The sequence below is a fragment of the Tupaia chinensis genome, unplaced genomic scaffold (genome assembly GCF_000334495.1).
Source record: "Tupaia chinensis unplaced genomic scaffold, TupChi_1.0 Scaffold144281_1, whole genome shotgun sequence".
NCBI lineage: Eukaryota > Metazoa > Chordata > Mammalia > Scandentia > Tupaiidae > Tupaia > Tupaia belangeri.
This window is the reverse complement of record NW_006204138.1, coordinates 21,165-35,609: the sequence shown is the minus strand read 5'-3', so window position 1 is coordinate 35,609 and position 14,445 is coordinate 21,165. Positions and strand designations below refer to the sequence as shown.

Below are 14,445 nucleotides of genomic sequence, written 5' to 3'. Positions count from 1 at the left end.
TATAATTTATGTAATGTAGGTATAGCTATGTCAGTATTACTGTTTAGGTACATGGGTTCTTGTCTGCTAATATGGCCTTGGAGCAGAGATTCCCTAGTAGTGATGAATCTAAAAGATACCTTTATCATCCTTATACCAAACAATTCTAGACATCATCATAAGTAGAAAACTGAACTATGGATTAACAAGTTTGTCAAATTCTATTCCAGTAATCTTGACTTTATCAGAAAAGCTACACTTGCTTTGGATTCAAGTCTTAAAATCATGTATTTGTGCTTGTTTATATTATTCTTCATAATTTAGGTGAAAACTCTTTGAAAGTAAGGAGGTGATATGACAAATCTCTGTTTCTGGCACTGTAGAGCCCAATGAGGGAAGTCTTATTAAAAATTCTCTCTGTCTTGGTCATGAGTGCCTTTAATTCTGCACACTGCCACATTTTTAGGTGAGCTCCCAACAACCTCCATTCCTAAACACAATTGTGCCTTTAAGCTATACCACACATCTTAAAGGACCAATCTGCCTAGCCTAAATATGGTACCCACTCCTTCAGTTCAATTTCATACTCATTTCTGAGGACTTGAAAATGATACCACTTTACACATTTTGTTTACATTGATTCTCACTTAAATTCTTCCATTTTTTGTTGTTAAATGCTATTGAACCTAAATGTTTTTTTTTTTTTTTGAGAGGTTTTCGCTATAGGGTGCGTGTGCTCACCAGAAAGACAGAGAGAGACAGAGACAGAAAGCGAGAAATCACTCCCCAGGGGGGATGGCCATGCCGCAATCCCTTCTCCATTCTCCTCTCGGGATCTTGGGCATGCACGCACACGCACCCGGCGTGAGTTTTAAGCCACCGGGTCCGGGACACGAACTGCGGTCGACTACGTGGGAGTCCAGCGACATAGTCATTATGCTAACTGCTGGTCCCAAACCTAAATGTTCTTAAAGTTGTTTTTTATTAATTGTCATTTATATAAAATTCTGTGTGAATACAAAGATCATCTTAAAGCTTGGCTCAATTTTCATTATTTTTCAAATCCAGTTGAATTTGTGATGACAGCAATCAACTATAACTTGAATAATATTAAGGAGAAATAGTACTTAGGTTTTTACCACAGAACACATGTGCTTGCCAGAGAGGAAAGAGAGGCAGAGAGAGATAGATATAGGAAAAGTGAGAAATCATCCCCCGGGGGGATGGTTGTGCCACAATCCCTTCTCTTCCATTTCCTCCTGGTATTTTTGGCATGCACACACACACATGCTAGGTGTGATTTTCAAGCCACCACCTGATTGGAGACTCAAACTATGGTCAGTCACATGAGAATCCAGTGCTTCAACCACAATACCACCTCCTGGCACCATATGCTTACTTCTATAAGAGAGCGTGTAAAAGTCTCATTATTTTATTATTAATTATTACTTTATTACCTGACATCCCACTGTCCTATTTATTTCCAAATTCATATTGTCAACTTTTGCCAGTAGCTGTAAAAATCACTAACTCTATGGTGATAAAGTGAAGTTCATAAAGCCCTCATACAATGACCATGAAGATAACCTCTACTTTTACATTCATTTAGGAACAGGCATATATTTTTGGTTCATTTTAAAGACTTTAATTAACATGTATGCTAATACTTTAAAATTTTCTTTCTGGTAAAATATTTATTGTTTCTGCATTAGTAAATTAAAGTAATTCCAAGCTCATGATTTTCTAAAGTCATTGCATTTCACAGTGTTGGACATTAAGTATAGGAAGAGTGAAAAAAATTCCTGTTTCTTGGTCCTAAACATTCAGGGTTTGTGAGGTCCTGCCTGATTAACAACTGTCAGCACCATTCTTGCATTTCTATATCACACTAGACACTGTTTTAGGAGCTTTATATAAATTATATATATATATATTTTTTGTTTGTTTGTTTGTTTGTTTCCTGCCATAGGGTACATGTACTCTCTGGCAAGGGACAGAATGGGGAAAGTGAGAACTCACTCCGCAGTGAGGATGGCCATTTTGCAATCCTTTCTTGTCCATTTCTCCTTGAGATTTTTGACACACACACACAATATACACGCAGTATGATTTTCAAGTCACCAGGTCTGGGAATCAAATGCAGAGTTGGCTGTGTACGATACAGAGTCTTAAGCACTATGCCATCTTCTAGCCCATAAATCACCTATTTTAATGCTTTTAACAAGCTCATAAAGTATAGAATATTTTATGGATGTTATACAAATAAGCATACAAATGTCATCAAGAGCAAGTACTCTAAACCAAGGCCAACTATCTAGAGTTCAAAATTAGATTTCAGAGCTCAAATGCTCAACTACTAAATTACGATGACAATTATGTGCGTTCTGTTTTTTCTGTTCTACAGGGGTAACATAGGAAAACAAACTGAAATCCCTTTGGTTGATTAGAAATTTTACTTTCTATTTGTATAGTAAAAGGGTGGGCTATAATTTTACTTCTCCTGACTTTCTGTATTGATCAATAAATTAAGTATTGATCTACAGATTACACTTTTAGCCTACTGTAGTAAAGTTGAAAATTGCACACTAGATAAAGTGCCCGTGTTCTAGGACCATCCTAAATAAAAGCAACATATGCAGTAAAATGTTAGCATGATTTCATTTATGAACAGATTGATTGTTATTTTCCTTCCTGATACCAGCATGATACAAGATGTCCACTATAAGTACTCCTCAGTTGTGGAGTTACTCAGAAAATGGAGGAGCTTAATCTCTTAGTCTATATTAACAAAATGTTTTGCACAAGGAAAAGACTTGGACAACCCTATCCTGAATTTTCTTGGTCTTCACCCCATAAATGATGGGGTTCAGAGATGGGGGTAATACCACATAAAGATTAGCAAGGAGGATATGTATATGAAGGGGTATGCTGTGGCCCCCAAATCGGTGAGCAAGGAAGGAGAAGAAAGCTGGTGTGTAGAAGAGGAGAATGACACAGACATGGGAGCCACAGGTACCTAGAGCCTTGAGTCTAGCATCACGGGAAGGAATTCTAAACACAGCACAAAGTATAAGGGCATAGGAGATGAGAATAAGTACCACATCCAGGCATATGGAAAATAGGGCCAAGATCATCCCATAATAGATGTTGACCTTGATGCTGTCACAGGCCAGCCTGGCAATGCCCATGTGCTCACAGTATGAGTGACGAATAATGTTCTTCCCACAATAATTAAGCCTATAAACTAGAAAGATCAGGGGAAAACAGATGAAGAAACTCCTAGTCATAGCTGCAACACCCATTTTCCCAATTACCGAAGGGGTTAGAATGGTAATGTATCTTAGTGGATAACAGATGGCCACATAGCGATCAAAGGCCATGGCCAGCAATATGGCAGACTCTGCCACAAAGATGAAGTGGAGGAAAACCATCTGAGTCACACAGCTACCAAAAGATATCCCCCCAGCTTGGAACCAGAAGATCGCTAGCATCTTTGGTGTGGTGACTGTGGAGAGAAGGACATCGGCCAGAGCCAACATGGAGAGGAAAAGGTACATGGGTTCATGGAGACTGCGCTCAGTGAGGATCAGAAATAATAAGAAGGTGTTTCCTGCAACAGCCACTATGTACATGCAGCAGATGGGGATGGAGATCCACACGTGTGCATCTTCCATTCCTGGGATCCCTACCATGGTGTACCAGATGTCTCTGAGGTTGGTGTAATTTGAAGAGGTTGTCATCTTATACTTTGTCCTTTGGACTCTGGAATTGAAAGAAAAAAGAAGGAGAGAGACAGAGTAAACAAGGTTAGTTTTTGAGGCTTGAGTGTAATATTTGGCATTTTTGTGAATTAATTGGAGAGAAAATGGTTATTATTAATTATTTAAGGATAATATGCCAGATAGACTTCACTGACATAAAAGTTACCTTGTTTTTAAAGAGCTAATGATATTGACAGTAATAATAATGATAATAGCAATAATAATAATACACAGACAATGGGTTTATAAATGGCTGAAGCACTGTGATAAACACTATATATTTATTGAGTTAGTTTGAAAGTCTCTTGAAGTCTCTTAAACATTATTATTTTCTTCCTTGTATGACTGATAATTTCTGTTGATTTACCACATTTTTCTTGGAGTTCCAGAAATAAAATGGTCAGAATACTCTTGTGTTCCTTTTAGGATCTCAAGAAAACGGAATCATTGAAAATCATTATGTCTTCATTTAGTACAAAGAACTTTCATAACTAAGTTATCTTTTGTCTTTCTCCAGTAATATATTTGGAGAGAATAGGAATTAGAAGTACAGGTAATTTTGGCACTTATTTTGCTGTATTAACGCTATGCTGAATTTATTGGAGGCATGTTCTTGTTTTGCATGGTTACAAGATATGTGTATTTCTGTTAACTCATTGATGTGCAAAATCAGAAATAATGCAATATTTATAACTCAGTAGACGTTCATTTTCCAAACGTTACATTTCTCCTTCACGCCCTTCCACCCACTCAGCTTTTATTTATCATTGCTTCTTCCAACTACTGTTTGTATAATAGTCTTTTTCTTCCCTCCATATTCCCTATTTTGTCCAAACTTGAATAATATTACTAGAGAGAGGAAAAAAGTAGCTCTTAGATAATGTAGTAACAAAGGAAATGGTTTATAAACACGTGGGAAAATTTACAAAGTTGAGGCCAACAGGTAGCATGATGGTTCAGGCTCTGAACTCCCACACTGCCAACTATGTTTTGAATCCCAGACATGATGGCTTGAAAATCATGCTGGGTGTGTGTGAGCATGCCCAGGAGGAGAGTGGAGGAGAGCAGAGGAGAAGTGATTGTAGTGTGGCCATCCCTCCTGGAGAGTGATTTATTACTTTCCTTCTCACCATCTTTCTCTCTCTCCTTTCCAGGGGGCACAGGCAACCTATGGCAAAAACCTTAAAAAAATAAAGGGAACTTAGCAAGTGGCATATTGGTTAAGGTGCTGCATTCCTACATAGCCAACTCCAGTTTGAGTCCCAGATCTAGGGGCTTGAAACTCATGCTGAGTGAATGTGTATGCATGACCAAAATTCCAGGAGAAGAACATGGTGTGTGGGGGGGAGAAGAAATTATGACACAGCCACCCCCCTGGCAGGTCATTTTTTAACTTACTCTCTCACTGTCTCTCTCTGTATGTCCAACAAGCAGAAACCTGAAAAAAAAAATTAGTGAAGGGGGATTATAGAAGATTGGTAATAGAAAGAAAGAGGGAGGGGAAAAAAGCAAATAATACATTTGATTGACACAAAATGAAAAGTTATTTGCTGATGATAATGTAAATGGTAATGTCTTTGTCTTGACTCATATATAGTGTAATCATGCTGGGAAAAACCATATTGTACACTGTAAAAATATAAAATAATTAAACATAAATTATAAATATATATTAAAAATTAAAAAGATCAAAATTTACAAAGTCAACGAACATTTATTTCACTTCGGTTTCTCTATAGTACTATGCTAAAGAAGGAACCAATTATAAACCATAAATATACTTCATTAAACATATCCCATATCCTTGTTAGAACCTGGAACATGAATATAAATAATCATACCTTAAAACTATCATTCTATCTTTTAAAGATAGAATGAGAAGAGAATTTTCAATCATGTGAATAGCAACACAGAATAAAATTATCTATAGAGAGATAGAAAAAAAAATTTCATGGAAGGTTTGTCATTAGATCTGTTTTTCAGAAAACCATTCAACTTTCAAGGCACTGACATTGGAAAGAACAAGCGAGACAAGGAAAAAGTGCAAGTCACAGTACCTGTCACGTCTAGCATGTCAAGGGCTTAGAGACATGAGAAGTGAGACTGGGCAAGTAGGTTGTACTTGAAGATTCAGATATTTGAAAGTCAATTTAAAACTTTTAGTTTATTATTTTTATTAATAATATTTTAGGCTTATGCCATAGAGTGTAAATGCTTGCCAGCAGCAGAGAAAGAGAGAGTGAGAGAGAAAGTGAAAAATTACCCTCCCAGAGGGGATGGTCACACCACTATCCCTTCTTCTTCATTCTCCTCCTCTAATTTTGGAAACACACTCATTCATATGTACCTGGCAAGAGTTTCAAGTCCCTGGATCTGGGACTCAGACTGTGGTCAGACATGTGGGAGTCCAGTGCCTTAACCATCATACCACCTGTTGGCCCCAGGTGTAGTTTTTTTATCATGTGAATTTATGTACTATTTAAAATTATTTACTGAATTTATAGTATTTACCAGTTTTATGGAGACAAACATCCAAAATTCAAACTTCATCTTTTCATAGAATTTGCTAATGGATAATAGCATTTATTTTCATTTTATGTTCCCCAGTTACTCATTTATCCAATATTTAGTTACACATTTTGTATTATGACCAACTCTTGAACAATGTGGGATTTAACAATGCCAAACTCCATGGAGTCTTAACTACCATCTTAACTACACAGGTATAAGACTTTTGACTAGATAAACAAATAATTACTAATGGCCTACTGTTCACTGAGACCTTTACAAATAACATAAACACCCAATTAACAAATATTTTGTATATTATATATGTTATATACTGTGTTAATACAATGAAATAAACTAGAGAAAAGAAAATGTTATTAAGAAAACTGTACGGGAGAAAAAATACATTGGTAGTAGTATAGTGTATTTTCCAATGTATAATAGTTACAAAAAAAAATCTCTGTGTAATATTACACAAATGCAATTACAACCTTTGCTGGTCCAGGGTCAACTATATTCTTCAATGAAAAAATCTTTAGTTTGACCTTGGTTACCATCATATTTTCAGAACCTAGCATAATATATTTTTGTTTGGTAAAAACGACTTGTAAGGTAGTAACTACAATTGAAGAGGAATAAGAAATCTAGGTGGAATTCTCCTAGGAAATTATGGCAACAGACCAGAACAAATCCAGAAACATAGCCTTACCAATAAAAAAAGTACATATAAGATGTATGAATGAATAAATTGATAAAATAGAGAATGTCATGTGAAAGATAGAATAAAAGACAGTAAAATATTTTGACCTGGGGTGTTAAATGAAGGATTCAGTCAAGATAAATGCAGTTGTCCTGAAATGATTAATATCTTATGCCTACTGAAGAACTGAGGGAATACATTTGGTAGGTAGTCTCGTACCTACACAGTATAGTAAAAAGAGAATTTCCCTAGGGATGAAGCTTCATATGAGTTTTGCCACCAATTGGCCTTGATCTTTTGGAGTCATTCTCACTCTGAACCCTCTATACAGGTTGTAATTGACCCACCTTTGATTTACTTTTGTCCCTAAAGGCAAAACCTTAAAATCCAGTCTTGGTTATGATGCTTAAAGAAAAATAGTAATAGGCCATAGTTTTTGCTGGCACTGTAAAGTCATTCTGGATTTAGAAAACAAAACAAAAAAGGAACAAAAGATAATAGTTATGGAGTATTAAGTCTCTTCTTTATCTCTACCTCTAGCACATAGTCTAATTAATAACAGAGACAACTTTCAATCATCTATACTGTATAATGCAAAGGAACATTTTACTACCCATATTAGTTGTACTGTTCAGCAAGTATTTGTGCATTCGCCACGAGCTGTGTCCTGTGTGGAAAGTAAAATTTCAAGGTAAGAAAAGGTATTGGAAAATTTTCTTTTGAATGCAAAAATTATTTCCTTGGTTTAGGTCAAGAAGCATTTGGAACATTTTGGAAAAGTAAGCAATTTTTGGAGTTAAGATTCCTTCATGGTAAGTGACAACAAAGTTAGCATGTGGGTATTCTACATCCATTGAACAAAAACAAAGACCAAGAACGTTCTAAGTTTTATATGCAATTCAAAAAATTCGCATTTGACTCACATTTGATATACTAACTCTAATATTTATTATAATTTTATATTAGGTTGTCAGAAAAGTCATGACATATTTTCCTAAATTTTTCGAAGCAAAAATGCATCATGACTTTCCCAATGACCCAAAATTACTTATAACTATTAGTGTTAGTGCCAAAGTGCATGTGAAAATAATAATAATAATAATGAGATATCTGGAAGGTGTCACCTGATTTTTTCAACAGCAAAGTACAATTTTCTGGGTTCAAGAAACAGTCAAGCTGTAGGGGAGAGGATATATACATCAAGAGCCCAGTTATCCGGCAGTGTAAGGAAGTGCTAAGTAGATGGGCCAGAGATTTCTCAAGATTGATGTAATGCTGTGGGACCAAAAGAGAAACAGGGCATTTAGTCAAAATGGAAATGTTTTCTTCCCTCCTCTTGTGATGCTAGTCAGGTTAAGAGGCTGTATCCTCGGTCCTCCCAAAGTGTTTTCTTCTTTGACTCTGGAGTCTACCAGCAAGTTTCCCTACTCCATTCTTTTTATGTTGTGCCACACCCACTACATCTAGCACTGAATCCTTCCTATTTTTCTATTTTGGATGAAATAACAGAAGCTCTTTCACTCTCATTGTTCTAAACAGATCCTGGCCATTAAGTTGAAAGAAAGTGAAGAAAATCACATAGAAGCCTGTGAGGGAACATATGAAGAAATCTTGGCTCTTTCCTCACTTGCAGGTAATCCTCCTGTTGATTGACTATCACTGGGACAAAAACCTCAGACTGTTTTCCTCCGTTGATCCACATATTAGAAGTAACCTATCTTTCACGTTCTGGAATAATTTTTCCTCATGGAGAGTGATTATATTTAGAACCATCACGTTCTGGAATAATTTTTCCTCATGGAGAGATTATATTTAGAACCACAAATCTCCCTTCAGTGAACCTTCATTTGCTGGAAAGAGTATGTTCTGGACAAGTATTCAGATGTGATCTTCAATATCCAATATCATTTTAGTGGCATGGGGCATTTTTTCACCCTCAGCCTTGGCCATAGCCCTGTACAGGTGTTGTAACATAGGCAGGCATGGCAGAAAAAACTCTCAGGTCCTTTACCCTGAACCAGAAATATAGTGATCTGAAACCTGGGACTCATAGGGCACCATCTAAACAGCACTCATCTACTGTCCAATATGAAATACCAGGTGCTTGTTACCTCCACCACTCTGCACCACCAGTGCACTGAGGATCTTCAGCATGGGTTGTCTGTCCTTGATCCGGGTCCCAGAAATAACTCAGAGAATGACTATATACCTTTCTCTATCCCAGGAGACCTAAGACTCAGTAGGATTGAAGAATTCAGGAAAGTCTTTGTGGTCTTGTGAGTCTTCAATCACTCTGAAAGGACCAGAAAAGACCTTTTGAATAATTAACTAAGTTGGTGAGAAGTAAATCTTTTTGAGCCAACCATGAGGAATTAACAGCAGTTGCATCAGTGGCTGAATATTGCTATGCTTTCCACTTATTAATTATATGGAATTTTGTGAGACAGAGATTATTGCAGAAGAGGGGCCTACTTTTTTTTTTCAGTTTTTAAAGTAGCTTCTTTATTTATTTATTTATTGAGAGACAGATAAAAAGACGGAGAGAGAAGTATCCCTAAGAGATTCCTCATGTCCCCAACCTCAGCCAGCTCCAGATCTTGAACAGAATGCATGCCAGGATGTACATGAGACCTTGGGATGTGAAGTCAGGACCTCCCCATTCCACCTCAGCACCATGGAGCACTGTGTTACTGCTGTGCCACTGCTGCTGGCCAAGGAGGGCCTGTTTTTCATTGTTGATAAAAGCACAGTCCTTAAAAATCTACTATGTCCTATACAATAGCACAAGGACCATGGAGGGGGAAAATAATAGAACAATTTATCAGCAAATAATGTTTCTTTTTTTAAGTTAACTTTAGGGCATGTGCACTCACCACAGAGAGAGAGACAGAGACAGAGACAGAAACAGCCCGCCAAAGGGGGTGATCATGCAGCAATCCCTTCTCCTCTATTCTGCTTTCAGGATTTTAAGCATGCAGGCACACTTGTCCAGCACATTTTTCAAGCTGCCAGGTCCTAAACATGAACTGTGCAGTCAGCCAAGTGAGATCTAACTGCCTCAACCACCGCACTACCAGCTGGTCCTATCATCAAATATTTCCAGTCTTTATTTTTCTGTGTTAAATCTAAGACAACTACAGACATAAAGAATATAAGCCCCTCAATATCAGCTCACTGTCTGATATTAAAAAAAGGCATAGATACAGAAAACTAATAGTTTTAACATCAACTCAGATTGCCATAGAAATTATCTAGTTAAAATCATATTTTCTAATGTATCAATTCCTTTACACGCCTTGTAATCCCTAATACTATTATTTTTACATTGCTTATGTGAGAACACTGAAATCCAGGAAGTTGAATCAATTGATTCATCTGCACTGATAGCAAAAATAACTAGGATCAAAATTAAATGCAGGCTTTCCCTTGCTGAATTGTATACTTTTTCTTAGAAAATTCTCTGCTATCCGGACCAACAGATGGCATAATGGTTCATCACTGGACACCCACATGGTGGACCCTGGCTCAAGTCCTGGACCAGTGACTTCGATCTCATGTCAGGCATGTGTGTGTGCATGCCAAAAATTCTGAGCCAAGATGAGAAGGGATTTCAGTATGGCCATTCTCCCTGGGGGATGATTTCTCTTTCTGTCTCTCTTCTCTGTCTTTCTGGTGAGCACACTTGTCCTATAGTAAAAATATCTCTTAAAAAATAAATAGAACAAAGAAGTGATATCAATAAAAACTTAGAATGATCAAGTAAAACAAGAGTGATTCCTCAGGAACTAAATGGTGTAGTTAGTAGCAAAATAACTGTCACATGACTGATTGCCACATGACAGGTTCAGATCTCCAGGTCAGTCTGAAAATAATTAGGGTGCTTATTTTCCTGATGAGCCAGAGACTAAGGAAAGAGAATTGTGGTATGACAAAATCCAACTGAGGGTACTTTTCTTTCTTTGTCTCCGTCTCTGTCTCTGTCTTCCTCTTTCTGTAGAGTGCACACAATTGCCCTCTAATAAAAAAAAATAAAAAGAAAAACTGGTTGGTCAAAATAATCATAAAATTGCTCATTCAAAGTTAGAAAGTATTAAGTACATTTTATTATTTTCTGTATTAGCACATTTTACACTCATTACAGTTTTATAACTAGTGAAAACTTTTTCATTTTATGATAGAAACACAGAAGCTAAAATTTGAATATATGACAGAGTTTTTAACTAACAATACATAAAAGATAACATTTGGCTCAGAGCAACATAGAACAAAGGGTATCAGTTTCAATTAGTGACTATTAGAATACATTACAAAATATTTAACACATGATTAATTAATGGTTATACTTCATAATATGATTCTTCAAATGCAAATGAGCTGAAAAGAAAAATTATGCAGTAAAATCAAATATTTCAGTTAATATGAACAAAGTGACCCTTCAACTTCCTCTCTTTCTTTTGTTTCCCTTCACTTCCTTTCTTTGCCTTCCCATTCTGAATGGGGAATGGCACAGACCTAAAACCATGGTTGAGGGTTCAGTAGGTGCTGTAGTGGTTACATTGTTGGATTCCCACATGGCTGACCTCAGTTTGAGTTACAGATCTGGTGGCTTCTAAATCATTCTGGGAATGTGTACATGCATATCCTAGATCCTGGGAGGAGAATGAAGCAGAAGGGATTACAATGTGGCCATCTTTTCAGGGGATCATTTCTTTTTATTATTATTTTTTTTATTTTAATTTTTTATATATATTCAATCATATTATTTAGCTTACAAAGTGAACATTCAATATGTGAACATTTCTCCCCAGTCCAGTTGATCAAAATATCTTCCACCAATAACACCATCCCTCCCTATCCCGTCAATGCTCTGTCTCCTATCCCTCCTCCAAATGTCCTTCCTTAGGTCCCTCTTCTCCTCACCCTCCACTTCTGGCACTAACCTCCATCTCTTGTGTTTGTACAACCTTAGGTCAATCAGTTTCAGTCATAGAGTGCAGACACTTGGTATATATTAAGTGGAAACCTCATTTTCCTTCTCACTGTACTGTCTGGTGAGCCCATGCAATGTAAGGAAAAAGTCTAAAAAAAAAAAAAATGCATGGTTGAAGCACAGCAATATAGACATCTATGCCGGTGTGCATGAGGTAGAGTACATATACCCTGGGACCACAATAGGGTGAAGAAATCACAATTGTGAGGAAGATACTCATGTGAAGGCTATTCCAACACAGAATTTCTGATAAGGCAAGCATGAAGAGGGTGTTTACATGGGAATGGACACGAAGGTTACAGACTGGCATGAAGAATCAGATTATCCATGTAATCCATTTGTGTTTACTTTTATGGTTCAGTCTCAATATCACTTCCATGTCTACTTACTTTTATGTTGTATGAAATACAGTTTTTGTTTTTGTTTCTTTGAGAGGTTTTTGCTATAGAGCGTGTGCACTCGCCAGAAAGACAGAGAGAGAGAAAGCGAGAAAACATCCCTGGGGGGATGGCCACACAACAGTTCTTTCTCCTCCATTTTCCTCTTGGGATCTTGGGCATGCACACACATACGCTTGGAGTGAGTTTAAGCCACTAGGTCCGGGACTCGAACCGTGGTCAACTACGTGAGAGTCAGTGATATGGCCATTAAACCAACTGTTGATCCCTTAAATACAGTTTTTTCTTTTTTTTTTTTTTTTTGAGAGGTTTTTTTGCTATAAGGCGTGTGTGCTCACCAGACAGACAGAGAGAGACAGAGAGACAGAAAGCGAGAAATCACTCCCTGGGGGGATGGCCACGCCACAATCCCTTCTCCTCCATTCTCCTCTCGGGATCTTGGGCATGCATGCACACGTGCCCGGTGTGAATTTTAAGCCACCGGATCCGGGACGCGAACCGTGGTTGACTACGTTGGAGTCCAGCGACATGGCCATTATGCTAACTGCTGGTCCCTCCCTTAAATACAGTTTTAATAGTTACTTTCATTTTCTTGTTTGCTATGAGTAAGATTATATTAGTTCTTGGTGGTTTCAACTAATTTTATTTTAATTCTATATCTATCTTTGTCTGTTTATTATTTTATTTAGACGTTTCTCCAGTGGGATCTTATCAGGCTGCAAACCTCTCTCCCCAGTTCTCTAGCCAACCTAAACAACTCCCTTCTCACCTTATTAACCCATAGATTCTGAGAAATGGTAGAGCAATTCTTTTACTTAGGATATGTGTACTTATATGCATAAATTTTATGGAAAAAGGGTACTGAAAAAGAGAGGAGATAATGAGAGGAAAACATGTAGAGGGAGAAGCTAAAATTGATCACTCAATACCATTGGGACCATGGGCCACAGAAATAAATACTCCCACCCAACTTCAGGTCCTGGAACCAGAGTACCAGCTTCACTTGTGTTCTCCAGCCGTAGACGTTGAGGTAAACCTGAACATTCATGTGCCTGGGAATTTGTGTAGAATGTGAATAGAGAATAAACATAGATAAGAAAATATAATAGAAATATAATGGTCAGAAAATATTTTTTCTGAGTTCTGAAAAGCTCTTTGGTATTCAGATATAAAAAATGTTTCTTTGCTTTCGTCTGTTCCTGAGCAGTATTCATCTTCCCATATATGAGACCACCTTCTATATTGAGGGAGCATGTTTTTAAGACATGCATTACACATTGCTTGAATACATACTTAAGCAATATCAATTATGCTTAGGGAGGGACCAGAGATAAAGAAAAAAAGAAGAATATGCCAATGCTCTTTCCAAACAGATCTTGAGTCCATTCTCTTACTCATGTAGTCAGACATGACCCTGACCCAGATTTGTTCCCAGAGAACTAAGATAGGCTCCTAATGTACTTATTTTCTCTTATTCTTCCCCTTTCAGTCATTCTGCACACCGTAGTGAAAATAAATTTTCTATCATAAAGATATAATCATTTTTTTTTTCATTATACTTAGAACCTTTGGTGACTTAGGCAGGATTTTCATAGCCCGGCCCTTACGCAATATATACATCCTCACTTAACCACTATTTCAGCCAGATTCTCCATTCTAATAACCTAGGTTCTCTATTTATTTACTTATTTATGTATTTATTACATGCATCAGAGGCCAGTTCAGTGGTCTCCCTTTTGATTGTGTTTTTTTTTTTCTTACGCATTTCCCTGGATAATTTTATTAATCAGTTTCATTCCACATGTTTGTATTAACATCTCTGTGTTAATATTTAGTCTCAGAACACACAATAAGAGATCTTGAATTGACTGTTGGTGATTTCTGTTTCTGGCATCTAGACTTGTGACTGTTCAGGAAGGTAAAAGTAATAGGTCAGCCCCATAATATATTTGCTTAGCAGCACATAAGAGCAGAAATTCTTTAATGGAGGAAAAAATGGGATTTCTCCTGAAAATTGTTTCAAGGATCTAAATAGTAGCTATATGATTTTTAAATTAATTTTAATCATTTAGTACTTAAAAATAATATTAACAGTCCCAGTGACTGTGG

General features: G+C 36.9%; 1 protein-coding gene across 1 annotated transcript; it reads right to left on the bottom strand.

Annotated features, from left to right (window-relative positions):
• Nucleotides 1-2,762: 2,762 nt before the first annotated feature.
• On the bottom strand, nt 2,763-3,719 carry LOC102482375 (olfactory receptor 52Z1). Its single transcript, XM_006166653.1, has one exon. The coding sequence runs from the start codon at nt 3,717-3,719 to the stop codon at nt 2,763-2,765; it is 957 nt and encodes a 318-aa protein (XP_006166715.1).
• Between the last annotated feature and the right edge of the window lie 10,726 nt (nt 3,720-14,445).